Here is a 12,678-nt window from a genome sequence, read left to right on the forward strand (position 1 = left end):
TTATGCCGGACGACGGACAACAAGGTATCCCAAAATATCCTCACGAGAAGTATGAGCTCAGGTGAGATATAACATGCTTTAATTAATTCTAAGTACGTTTTATTTAATTGCATGAACATTATAAAATCATTATAAATATGATCTAAGAAAAACACACATAGAGTGACCGAGCAGTCACGCCACTAAGACACACATATAAACAAAATTGTACAAATTGTGTAAACAACTGTAATGAATTTAATACACAATTGCGTCGCCAATCGTTTTTCCCATCAGTTTAATAGCCTTTGTATCACCGAAGATGTTGAAAATTGGCCAGAAAGGCTTCTTGACGTCAACGCCGTCAAAAACAACGTCGTTTTCCGTGACGTTGGGTGTGAGATAGGCGACACCAGCGTCATCTATCCAGAACGTGTAGATGTTCTCAGGCGAGTAGAATTGCTCGAAGATGAACACCTAGGTGAGATACAGAGACGCTTGTCTTTAGATGATTGCATAACATCATGTGACATGATTATCCCATTTATGCCTAGCGTCTAGAAAAAATACCTTTGCAAGCAGCGCATCATGCAGCGTCTCATCTGGGTCTACGCTGTTTGCTTCAAGGAATTTCTATAACAAATATTTTGAATATGGAAATAAATATACTAGACATCCCTAATTTTGGAAATAAATTGATCCAATTTAGAATGATGGGAGAGTCCACTAGGCATAAATGGGTTAATAGTATTACAACACGAATTTCGCGCGTGTAAAAGCATCACAATGTGCACTCTGAACTAATCAACTAACTAAACTCATGAAAGTTCGGACAGATTTTGAAATAAACTACTAACGCCAATATCCAGCTTTTTAGTGTTTACACCAAGAAACTCACATTTGTGTGGTATTGTGTTGCTGGAGGGTAGAAGTGCATAACATAACTGTGGGAGGGGAAAGAGAGGGCCATACAATAGCATACACACCAAAACAGCAAATAGTTGTTATTTACTTATAAACAACAATAACTGTTACTATGATTCTTTAAGTCGTACATTCTATACTGAGTTATCATGATATATCACCTTGGTATCATTAAGGGCGTTGGTGACGTTTTCGTCGCAGATGACCAAATCCCCCTGCGGAATGTTGTCAGGGTCCCTTAAACGGGATAGAATATCCGAATATCAGGTCGAAGCCTTGTCAACGACCTGGGCTTAATGCATGTGCGTAAAGAACAATCCGCAAAGGCTTATAATGGACGGTAATGTCCGCACTCACTCGATTTTCGTATAGAAGAGAATTCCTTTTAAACGAAAAAATCTATTAAAACGGAAAGAGTCGTCCCTAATTAGCATGTGCATATTGCTGACTTTAAAGCTCACAACACACATACAATTATGGCAAAAAATGAAGGACATACAAACGATTGAAGTGACATTAATAGAATACTCAAATGTATCTATCCTAGAAGTTGTTGCTAAGCAAATCATTTTCTTCGAAAATTCGTGCTTGCTTGTGAAACTTTCTTTAGCCGACGATATACAATACGATTGGCTTCTTGAGTGATATGAAAATTAATCGCCTTCTTTTCGCGATTGGATAAAATGGCGTTAAATATGTGGGGATTAATTTTGTTAAAGAACAAAACCACAATGCTAGTAATTTTGATTTCCTGTTACCGGTATATGATGCCAACATTCAAACTGGCCAGCCAGCAGCACTCGCGCTCGGTGATGTTGAAGGTGAGCCTCTCCCCCGGGGAGAGCCTCTCGGCCCCCAGCCCGACCGCCCAGCAGCCGCCCTCGTAGCGCCACGCCTCCGTGCGGTCGGAGGAAAGCTCGAGTTTGGGGCCTCGGTTCTCGCTGAAGGTCTCTGTAACTGAACATTCACTTAAACTAAAAACGCATAATGCGGCAATTTACTTTAAAATAATTTGTATTTTCTTTTAAATTTACGAATGGCGCGTGACAAGTTGGAAAAATTAATGTATAATCTTTAACATTTTTTTGAAGTTAATTTTCTAGATCTAACCACAAACTAAAATATTTTATATATACCGGGCGTATTGTTCAAAATGTCATGCAAATTTCGATACTAACAAAGTAAAGAAGTTTTTAAAATGTGAAATATAATTGATTAAACCACTTGCCTTGTTTTGCTTGTCCGCGCTGTATGCTGAGATATGCGACAAAAGACATCAGACCGATATACCAAGCCATTTCAACGAACAGAAAATTCGGGCCCAAATATTATTTTGTCGCCTTTTATACGCAATTTAAAATCCTCTACAGGGTAGTTGCATAATTTTTTACTTTGATGACTCCATATTTTCTCGATTCGTGTCCGAACATATGATAAAAAAATCAAAATGAATTATTGCACTAAATATTTAAGTATAAGCGATTTTCAAAATCCGACTTGCTTGTTTAATCTTTAACTCGCGTCTATAATTTAGTAAGATTGTCACCGCTCCACATACGGTTGTATGTAAGAAATTCCGTCTGTTTCTAGTTACAAAGGCAGCTGAAGGACAATTCAATGCATAAAATGATGATTACAAAATGGTCTAAATTCATACCAAGTTACGTGCCGAACTTCAAAAAAAACGCCGTTTTCTTTAATCCCCAACAAATGTAGCAAACAAATATAATTGTTTACTTCCATTTTTAAAACATGCCTCAACGTATGCAAGTGATGCATGATGTGTTTATAGTATATGCTATAGTTAGTTAAGTCAAAAACCTAGAATAAATTTATTCTAGGTCTTTGGTTAAGTAAGACCATTGTAAAGATTAAAATGATAGAATGCACAATGGATGGCCGCTCGAAAGATTACCGAAATGTGCTGTATAATGTGTGTAGAGCATTTTTATCGAGTGCATCGGTAAGTTTTTGTGTCACCTATATAAGCCGCATTCTGTTAAAACTGGGCTTAATTTATATGCGTTAAATGTCGTCCTAGATAAGCCTCTGCAGTCGGTCCAGGCTCATCAGGAACGACACTTTCCGCCTTAACTGGATTAAAACTTATTATGGATTAAAGAAGAAAACTTCCTCTAAACGAAAAATTGCATAAAAGCGGACTGCGTAAACTAATCTGGGACAATACTTAACGGACATGCATTCATAGGTTGATGGATGTAACCTACGAAATTTGGCAACAATGTTTCAACTAGGCTAAAGATAAACTCACCAAAATATAAAATTTGTCAGAATCTAAATACCTGAGATTGCGATTTAAAAAAAAAACGCTCATAGTAATTCGTGAGTTTTTTTTCCAAGTGTGCGATGTCAAGCAAAGTCTGACATATGCCGGTTGTTAATCTTGAATAATTGATTGTACTTATTTAGAAGTTTTATTTTCCAATCCAGCTTTACATAAAACAAAGTGGACATAGTTGAAGAACCCGGAATCACTGACTTATTGCTAACTTGACCACGAAAATAATCAGTTACCCAGTCATATGCAAAAGAAGCAACGAAAGGCAGTGCTATTAATTGAAATGATACCACTGTGGTCAGTAACAATAAAACGTACCCACAAAAGATAATTTAAGACAATTTCCGTGTTTGTCGCCGAGTCCTCTGTCGCCAAATTAAACTTTATCTTACCAAAACATTTACGCAAATTTCTATAAAAGCCCTTAATTTGTGGTGTATGCCACATTTAGGAAGTCACTAACGGTGTAAATGGGGGCGTGCAGTCGTAAAAATTGCTCCATCGGAATGCATTGGTGTTTATTTAAAGTCAATTTTTGCTGTATCAATATTGAATTTGATTGCTAGATTGTAGTTAACCTTGTTATGTACGGCATTCCTTAATGGAAAATGTTGATACAGTGCTAGGTACAGGGATTTCATAATTATACCCTTTGCGGCATAACTGGTAGCCAATTGGTCTGAGTCGGTACGGACAGTGAAGGGTTTTAGGTAATGTCCGAGCGATTTTTGGGAGCGATAAAAACTACTTATCAAGCACAACAGTGGAGTAATACAAATATCTCATTACAATTTGTTTCAATTGAAAGATCGTATCGCATTTAATAGATCGTGTTAGTGGTAATTTTCTCGAGAGATTTGGTGAGAAAAGTCTCCCGATTTTCACGCCTTAGTAGAATGTCACGCCGTCGACTGGTCCTAAATTACACCATTTTGACGGGTTGTCCATTTATGTAATATTTATGAGAATTGATCCCAACTTGTCAAAGTTTGTCATATATCTAGAGGGAATTGGGCGAGTCGCTGATGCAAACACTGATAAGCGTTTTGCGGACACGGATCAATCTAATATTATTGCTTTATTGCCGGATTTAATAAACATTAAAATGAAACTGTGAGAAGCTTTATTTGAAATTAACACCATTAAAGATTTCCATTTTATTCCTGAAACATTCTTGTAAATCATGTCTTAAACCGCACGAATTTTTATTGATTATAAATATTTTTTGTTATCTGTAATAAAACAAACTGAAACTATACGTCGATGGAAGCAAAGTTCTCAAATATAACATACAGTAATTAAAAAAAACACTTCATGCATACCGAACATACAGTGCATGTGCAAGTTATGCTAACACTAGTTCAAATATTGCACTTTAATTGTTGCCGGTTTATACGCCATGTGCATATATATGCCCATATATTATTCTGAAACCCAAATTGTATGCCAAACAAAGAAACGCATACATTAGTTATTGTCGTTTAGCATTTCCTAGCGTATGTTTTATTTTTGATATGCATTTTAAACGTAATATTTCTGTTTGTAGTCTTAATACAAACACAGACCGTAGAACTGACGTATGGGGGTTATCAATTTCTTCGTACATCTAGCATTTACATTTACAAATGTATATACCATTTTGTTCTCAAAGGCTCGACCACTGCCATGCTAAACACATGTTAATATTTAAAATGCATGCGGTTTAGATCTACAATCTAAAAAATGTTCTCCTATGTTAACAATCATAAGACCCGTTTCAATACAATTCGCGAACATGAAAATCGAAGGTTGAACCTTAAAAGGTGCCAAGTGCAATCAAAGTCAAGAACGTTAGTTGTTTGTCGTCGGCATTTTTTTTTAAGAAGTTGTACTTTCCGTCGGAAAAAAAGAGAACCAACGCGTCCACAGTCTGCACAAGTTAATAAGATAATTTTGCAGAAATAATGGCATCTTCCCTAAGTCATACGGTATCCTGGGCACAATTTTCTCGCATTGATATGACAATGGTAATCGATCAGGCGAATTTGCACCTTTTGTAATAAGATCTGTAATTCCGTGATACCCAATACGGAAGGCTCGTGCAGCAAACTGGTCCTCGATTTGTTTGGTTGCTGCGCTGTAATTTGTCGACTTAAGGGGACAATTTAGGGGCCCAGTGCCACGCCCATAGCGCCCCTACTTTGCATTCCGATGGTCAACTTTGAGCTACGTAACGAGGGGTTCTAGTAACCAGCATTTAGCCAGGGGCCGAAAGGGTGGACGATAAAAATCTCGGACCCAGTTGATCAAAGCTTTTTTACCAGGTATATTACAAACTGACATGAAAGCTTATCACTCAATGATCTGCCTTATGAATTAAGCGTAATTTCGGTTATCGAGCAGCCCGGGACCCGGTGTAAAGTGGTGCCACCTTCGACAAAACCCGGTGTTTAAGCAATTATTGTCCAAAGCGAAGTTACAATGACATAAACGAACTGGCGCATTCATTGGCCAACAACAGTTTGCGGTTATCAGGCAATTTGATCAAGGGTCCTGCATAGGAAAGTGAAAGTTTAATTTCATAAGTCACGCCGCCCTTTTTAATCGGACCTATAAAACGGGCTGACCACTGGTAAAAAGTTATAACGCTTGACTCCCCAGAAAAGGTGACCATTGCTAAGCGATAAGTCATTCAGTCTATTTTCATTTTAGGACGTACAATTTCCTGATAAATACCATTAACTGTATATTTAATGTTGTGTCGCGAATAAATTTCCCACAGAGGTGTATGGACAATCAATTTACAGCTTTGAATTGTCAATAACGGATTTATTAGCAATATTATTTGACGCCATAAGCCATTTTCTTCGAAATTGCGTTGATATTCAAACATTAAAAATGGACACGGGCAATTCCAGAAGGGTTTTGTCCTTTTCTATAGACAATATTTTGTCGAAAGAATCGTCTACGGCATCTGCAATCAATAAGCAGAAGTATACGCCATACGCAGACGACAGGACCTGCAAAGTACACTCCGTCGCAGACGACAAATGTGTGACGTTACATTCTGTAACGTGCGTTGACGTCGATGACAGCATTGCAAAGCGACTGGGACAGTGTACGTCTTTCAGTAAGTAACTTGTTGGATGGTTAGTGTTTTTCAATATATTAAACTAGATGCTTTGAGTTTTCTATACAGGTTTATATAAAGGAGAGCATTATAGTTGTAGAATGCAAAAAGGAGACAATAACATTTGCTCAATAAACTTATCTTTATATAGAACATGGAATCGAAATAATATTTCCATTATCACTGTTTATTATGCGATTATCAATGCAAGATGGAAATCATTTTTGAAACATTAACCTTAATATAATTTTTATAATGAAGTTTACATTTTACACCTTTGCATTTTATTAGATACGGTTTGAATTAAAATATAACAGTAAGGCCACAGCAAATTGATCTGTTTGTCGAAATATGGCCTTAAAACATTGGAGCGAGCAAAATAAAAATAAAAATAGTTTTACAATTTGTTCAATTTTCGTTGTAAGCTGTGGCGAGCGCAATTCGTAAAAAAAAAATAATATTGAAAATGTATGCCGAACGCACTCAGCTTTCATTTTGTAGTATTAACTTTTAAACAAAAACATAACCAGAATGTGACGTTAAATATGAAAGCTTAACCACAATGCATAGACAAGATCCGATGATAAATGATAAATGTGGTGTGGCTTTAATACGGCATTCCGTGCGTTATTATGAAATGGATAATGAATGAATAGAACAAGACGTTCTTCATAGATGCAACAACAGTTTCTACTTCTGAATAAGTGATGCTTAACTAACTAGCTTAAACAACAAAAACAAACAAAAAAACTAACTAGCTCAAGTAATTGTTAAACATTAAGAAGGTATTAATGTAACGTTTTTATGTGGTATATAGAGAAGCATAAGTGATTTCAAAATGATAATTATATGTTTCAAACAATCAAAATAAAACAGAAAAGTGTCGTTAATTTTCACTCTTTACTGTGAAATAGCGTCATTTTTGACGTCCTGACGTTATTAATCTCGTGCAATTTGCAAGTTTATGTAGTGTTAAACACAGGTGAAGGGCGCGTGGCCAAGTCACTTTAACACTATCAATTTGTCATAAAACAACATTTTTTATCATATTGCATATTGACCAAAAAAATATATAACATATCAGAATTTTTTTTTTTTTTTTTTTTTTGGTCAATATGATAAAAAATGTTGTTTTATGACAAATTGATAGTGTTAAAGTGACTTGGCCACGCGCCCTTCACCTGTGGTGTTAAATAGGTATATACGGCGAAAAGGCATTACATAAAAGATATGTTGGTTTCTGTAAATTATCGACTGTAACCCTTGCGTTATTATAGAAGATCTAATCGTGGCTGTGAAACTCCTGCAAATATTAATGTCTTTTCACTAGTGAATTATAATACATAATCTAACAAAACCAAGAAATAATAGTTCAAATAATTTAAGTAAAACTTTTAATTTAAAAAGATTCATAATTGTGTATATAAACATTTTTTATTTTTCAACTTTCAGGTGATGACTCAGGTGATGATGACGCAACAGCCGATAACGATACGATGACATCACCGCTTAAATCACGTGACACAGAAAGTAGTTCAACTAGCAGTTCCACCAATTCCTCGCCGGACGACATTCACAGACAATCGCGCGAGAGCGGCTTTAAGTGCAAATCGAAAAAGAAAACGCGAACGGTATTCTCGCGACAGCAGGTGTTTTACTTGGAAGCGGCGTTCGACGCGAAGCGATACCTCTCGAGCGCGGAACGATCGGAAATCGCAACGTCACTGCACCTGTCGGAGACGCAGGTCAAGGTCTGGTTTCAAAACCGGCGAAACAAGTGGAAGGCGCAGCTTAACGGCGACGAAAAAGGTTCACCACAAGACAATGCCCCAATTTTCATGCCTCCATTTTTGTGCAACAGCGTCGCAGCGGCAGCCGTAGCGCATGCGCACAGAGTGCCGTCAGGACTTCCACCTTTGTCCATGTTTCGACAGCAAGTGTTTTACTGATGCGTACGCGTTCAAAGAAAATACTCTTTCTAGACAGATTCGGCATCTACGTTATTTGGGCGTTCAAATATGTTTGATGCAGGTTTCAGAACTAAGGTTCAAATCTGAATGGTGCTCAGCTCTAGTTCTTCGTAAACTCATTCTTGTGTTATTAATCTTGAGCTTTTTATGTCTGCTGTTTAAATCTATCATTAACGGAAAGTTATTGCAAACTTCAAAAAGCTTCAATTTGCAAATAAGTTCCTCATAGTTTATGTTTAATTTATGTTTTATATCATATTGCCGGTATATTTTACTATGTTCCTGTTTAAGAATAACCATTTTTTTACACATGTTCGCATGAAAAATCTAAATCTTACGCATTTTTACGCCTGATACATGTCGTATACATCATAACCAAAATGACACAGCATGTTTTATTTTTGTTGGTTTATTTGTTGATTTTGTTGATGTTTTTGTTGTGTATATTATATATTGAAAATGATACATTAAATATTGACTCGAGCACTAAAATGCTTTTGTTTTAATTAATTAATTTTTTTATTTTCATAAAATGTTAACCTATGAAAATATGACAAATGTTCACAGTTACATGTATACTTACTAGAATAGATACAATTCCGGCGAGAAAAAAGGCCGACCACGCTTAACTTTAAGCATAATAAAGAAATTCTAAAATGAAGAGGGGGGATAAGTTTAACCATTTTAACGTAGGATGATATGCGCAAACTCATATCACGCGAAACGCAGTTGTCAGTTGACTGTTTTACTTGGAAATGACTGTGTCGTTCTGTGCTAAATGCTTCAGCATGAAGTGTCTTCCTAGACTAGCCCGTGCAGTCCGCACAGGCATATCAGGGACAAAACTTTCCTCTTCAATGAAATTGATCGTTTCTAGACAGTTTCTTTAAAACGAAAATCCAGTTGACGCGACAGGCTATTCTGGGACGACACTTAACGCCCAAAATGAAAGTCCAGATTTTACCAGAAAAAGGCTCAAGGGTAGGAATACTACGTAGGGTCAAATTTTTGTGAACGGACAGACAGACGGAAAGACGTTAAATTACCCCACGGATAATATTAATCTGGCGTTGTTTTTACCATCTGTTTATTGACAAATAGCTCAACACAACGGTTTTTAAAGAAGCGAAAATTTGTCTCAATGTTGGTTGGAATATTAATAAAGAAATGTAAATATTTTGGTGATGATCGATTCCCAATAATAAAAAAAAACTAAATATAAATTGAACTAGTTATTACTTAAATAGTAAAGTAATATTTGACAAAACGGTCATATAATACCATATACATTGACATGGCCAAATACAAATTCTTCATTTCGGTATCCTGCTAAAATTAAAGATTTCTATAAAATGTTCTCATGACGTGACGGGAATTTGGCATAGAAATTTAAGCAGACTGATCTTAATCTGTTCATAAGATTCATCTGCATAAATATATAACGGTGGCATGCATAAACACGCCATAATTGGGTTCACATAGCAGAATAATTATGTACGAAATGTTTGCGTAAATATTTTCATAATTTACATTCATATATGTCACATTATATAACAAGCTTGAACATGTTATTCATTTATATTACCGTAATATGTACATTTGCACGAAAAATATTTAATATTTGAAAGAAATTCGAGTTAACTGAACGAAAATATAAACTCATAATACAATGTTACACAGTGTTAAAATCAGTATATATACATTTTTACGCAAAATCAAAGACAAAAAGTAAAAAGAAAAACACATTTAAGAAGAAAAACAATTAAAATGTGTACTACAGTATTAGGTCAATATAATTTGTTATTTGTATCATCTAAACTATTTTGAGTATAAAAAATATGGATAAGAGTCTTTTTTGACACTTTTTCACACATTTTGCAGTGTATAATTCTGTACATTTTCGTTCGCACAAAGTATGAGGTTCTACTCATTTTTCTACCGCAGCGTTGATGGACTGTGTGGACTTCGTTTCAGGCCAATCTTGTATGGCGAGTTACGCCCCCTTTTCTCGTGCAAGACACCGTCTTGACAAATGGCGGTGCGGAATTTCGTAGACATGAAGTAAAAAGGAGCCCTTACAAAATGTCCCCGCAGTGACTCAGGATGACCGCCGCCATCATGAACCCGTCCGAGAGGGGCACGTCACGGTAGTAGTACGTGTACAACACAATCCACGCAACGTAAGGTACCCAGACGCCAAAATACACCAAACTCATAAGAGCGTACATGTGCGTCGCTATGACGTCAGATTTGGCCAAATAGTGCGTTCTTCTTGCCTTTCCCTTCCTTTTCAAGTCATCGTAATCGTCGTAGTTGAATTTTTTCGCCCCATCTTCATCGTCGCCGGAAGACTCGAAGTCATCCGTGTCGCTATGGTAACCCGACGTGTTTGTAACCTTTGTGATCCTCCTTGACCACTGGTTTCGTTGACCTTGACCCCGCGTCCTTGAACTTTGCGTAGACCTCCTTTAATCGGTCTGAATACGAGTCCCCCACCACGTTGAGATTTTCCTCAACGATGATATCTCGCCGTTCGGACCCCGGCGTTTCTTCAGACGGCAGATCCGTACCATATCGCCACATAGAAGCCGATAACTAACAACGCCGGAAGCGCAAAATTCATGATCATGGTCAATCGGAAATGAGACTCGGACTCTGAGAAATCGATGCCGCACTGGTGGTGGGTCTCGAAGAATATGATTTTCCCCAAGTCCATAACGGGAACGTCGCAAGAACGATGTTGAAGACAGTAAGGCTCGCCAAAAATAGGGCGACTACTAGATCGAAGAAGATTTCCACGTGCTTCGACGGTATGAACAGTTTCAGAAAACGCTCGAACATCAAGGCAGCCAAGACATGCGCGCTGAGAAGGTTACACAGCGCCATAACTACTACTTGAGCTTTACAAAGTCCGGAACTGGTTTCGGTGAGATTCATCGTAAGGGTAAGCACCGTCGGCAAGGTCCAGATAAGTGCCGCTAGAAGGTCGCTCCCGGCTAGAACATGTAAATAATGCTGCTTGGAAAGGTGGCCGGTGTCCGCAGGCGCTTCCGGCGCGCAATGACGACGATGATGAAGATGTTGAACAGAAGCGCCAACGCTAAGGCGATGCATAAAATCGCAAGCATTATTGGCTCAGCCATCTTAAATTTTTTTAAAGGATCTTTTTCGAAACAATAATATACTTTTCCGAAAGCTTTACGCCCGTAATACATCCGTAGATTCCTCTTTATCGGCGATTCTGAAATTAAAAGAAGTAGTTCATACCAGCAACGTGGGAAGAAGAAATACAGTACACAAATTTTATCTAAAATACATGTATCTGAAAGGTGAAAGTCTTAAATGGTCATCATTAATTTAACAGGTTGTGTGTTGTTGTTTAATTGTTTTATTGTACATTTTGTGCGCGTTTTGCTGTTTGATTTATATTATTCAATAATTACCAAATGACAAATTATGATGACATCAGCGATAATAATAATAAGGATAATTAATGTGACGACGACGAAGAAGACGACTATGATGATGATGATGATGATGATGATGATGAGTATGATGATGGTGTGGTGGTGTGGTGTGGTGTGGTGATGATGTGACGATGATGATGGTTGTGGTGGTGGTGATGATGATGATTGATGGTGATGATGATGATGATGATGATGATTGATGATGATGATGATGATGATAATGATGATGATGACGATGATGACGAGTATGGTGGTGGTGGTGATGATGTTGACGACGATGATGGTGGGGTGGTGGGTGGTGATGATGATGATGACAATGATGATGATGACGATGATGACGATGATGATGGTGGTGGTGTGATGGTGGTGATGATGATGTTGACGATGATGATGGTGTTGGTGGTGGTGGTGATGATGATGATGATGATGATGATGATGATGATGATGATGATGATGAAGATGAAGATGATGATGATGATGATGATGATGATGATGACGATGATGGTGGTGGTGGTGGTGTGATGATGATGTTGACGATGATGATGGTGGTGGTAGTGGTGGTGGGATGATGATGACAATGATGATTGATATGATGTGATGATGATGATGATGATGATGATGATGATGATGATGATGATGATGATGATGATGATGATGATGATAATGATGATGACAAACCCCATAACAACATTTTAAAAATCTGCATTGTCCACGAATTACATGACGGCTAAACGTCAAATGATACTCTTTGAAGAATACCCCCATTCAGAAGTGTGTATCACAGCCAAACAAACGAGAACGGGTTTCCATTAACAGCAAGGATAATGTTGACAGACCTCTCTACTCGCAGAATTTGTGTACCTTAAAATCAACTTTACCCCGGGACAGATAAGAGTCTCATACATTAATTATATACACAGTAGGGAAAAA

The 12,678-nt window shown here is 37.3% G+C and overlaps 2 protein-coding genes across 4 annotated transcripts; one reads left to right on the top strand and one right to left on the bottom strand.

Moving 5' to 3' along the window:
• Window positions 1-62: 62 nt before the first annotated feature.
• Window positions 63-2,444, bottom strand: LOC127858616 (E3 ubiquitin-protein ligase NEURL1-like). 3 transcript variants are annotated; one of them, XM_052395815.1, is made up of 5 exons: window positions 2,132-2,444; window positions 1,662-1,854; window positions 1,065-1,140; window positions 550-612; window positions 63-456 (listed from the first exon to the last, which is right to left on the bottom strand). In XM_052395815.1, the coding sequence occupies exons 1-5, from the start codon at window positions 2,199-2,201 to the stop codon at window positions 238-240; spliced, it is 621 nt and encodes a 206-aa protein (XP_052251775.1). In that variant the 5' UTR covers window positions 2,202-2,444; the 3' UTR covers window positions 63-237. The 3 variants fall into 3 exon arrangements, with proteins under 3 accessions (XP_052251775.1, XP_052251774.1, XP_052251776.1); XM_052395814.1 differs by having other exon boundaries at window positions 1,662-1,860; window positions 2,132-2,443; XM_052395816.1 differs by lacking the exon at window positions 550-612 and having other exon boundaries at window positions 1,662-1,860; window positions 2,132-2,443.
• A 3,635-nt stretch (window positions 2,445-6,079) lies between these two features.
• Window positions 6,080-8,260, top strand: LOC127857196 (homeobox protein HMX3-like). Its single transcript, XM_052393612.1, has 2 exons — window positions 6,080-6,311; window positions 7,764-8,260. Exons 1-2 carry the CDS (start codon window positions 6,080-6,082, stop codon window positions 8,258-8,260), a joined length of 729 nt encoding a protein of 242 aa, XP_052249572.1.
• Window positions 8,261-12,678: the final 4,418 nt, after the last annotated feature.

The sequence above is a fragment of the Dreissena polymorpha genome, chromosome 14, assembly GCF_020536995.1.
Source record: "Dreissena polymorpha isolate Duluth1 chromosome 14, UMN_Dpol_1.0, whole genome shotgun sequence".
In the NCBI taxonomy this organism is placed as follows: Eukaryota; Metazoa; Mollusca; class Bivalvia; order Myida; family Dreissenidae; genus Dreissena; species Dreissena polymorpha.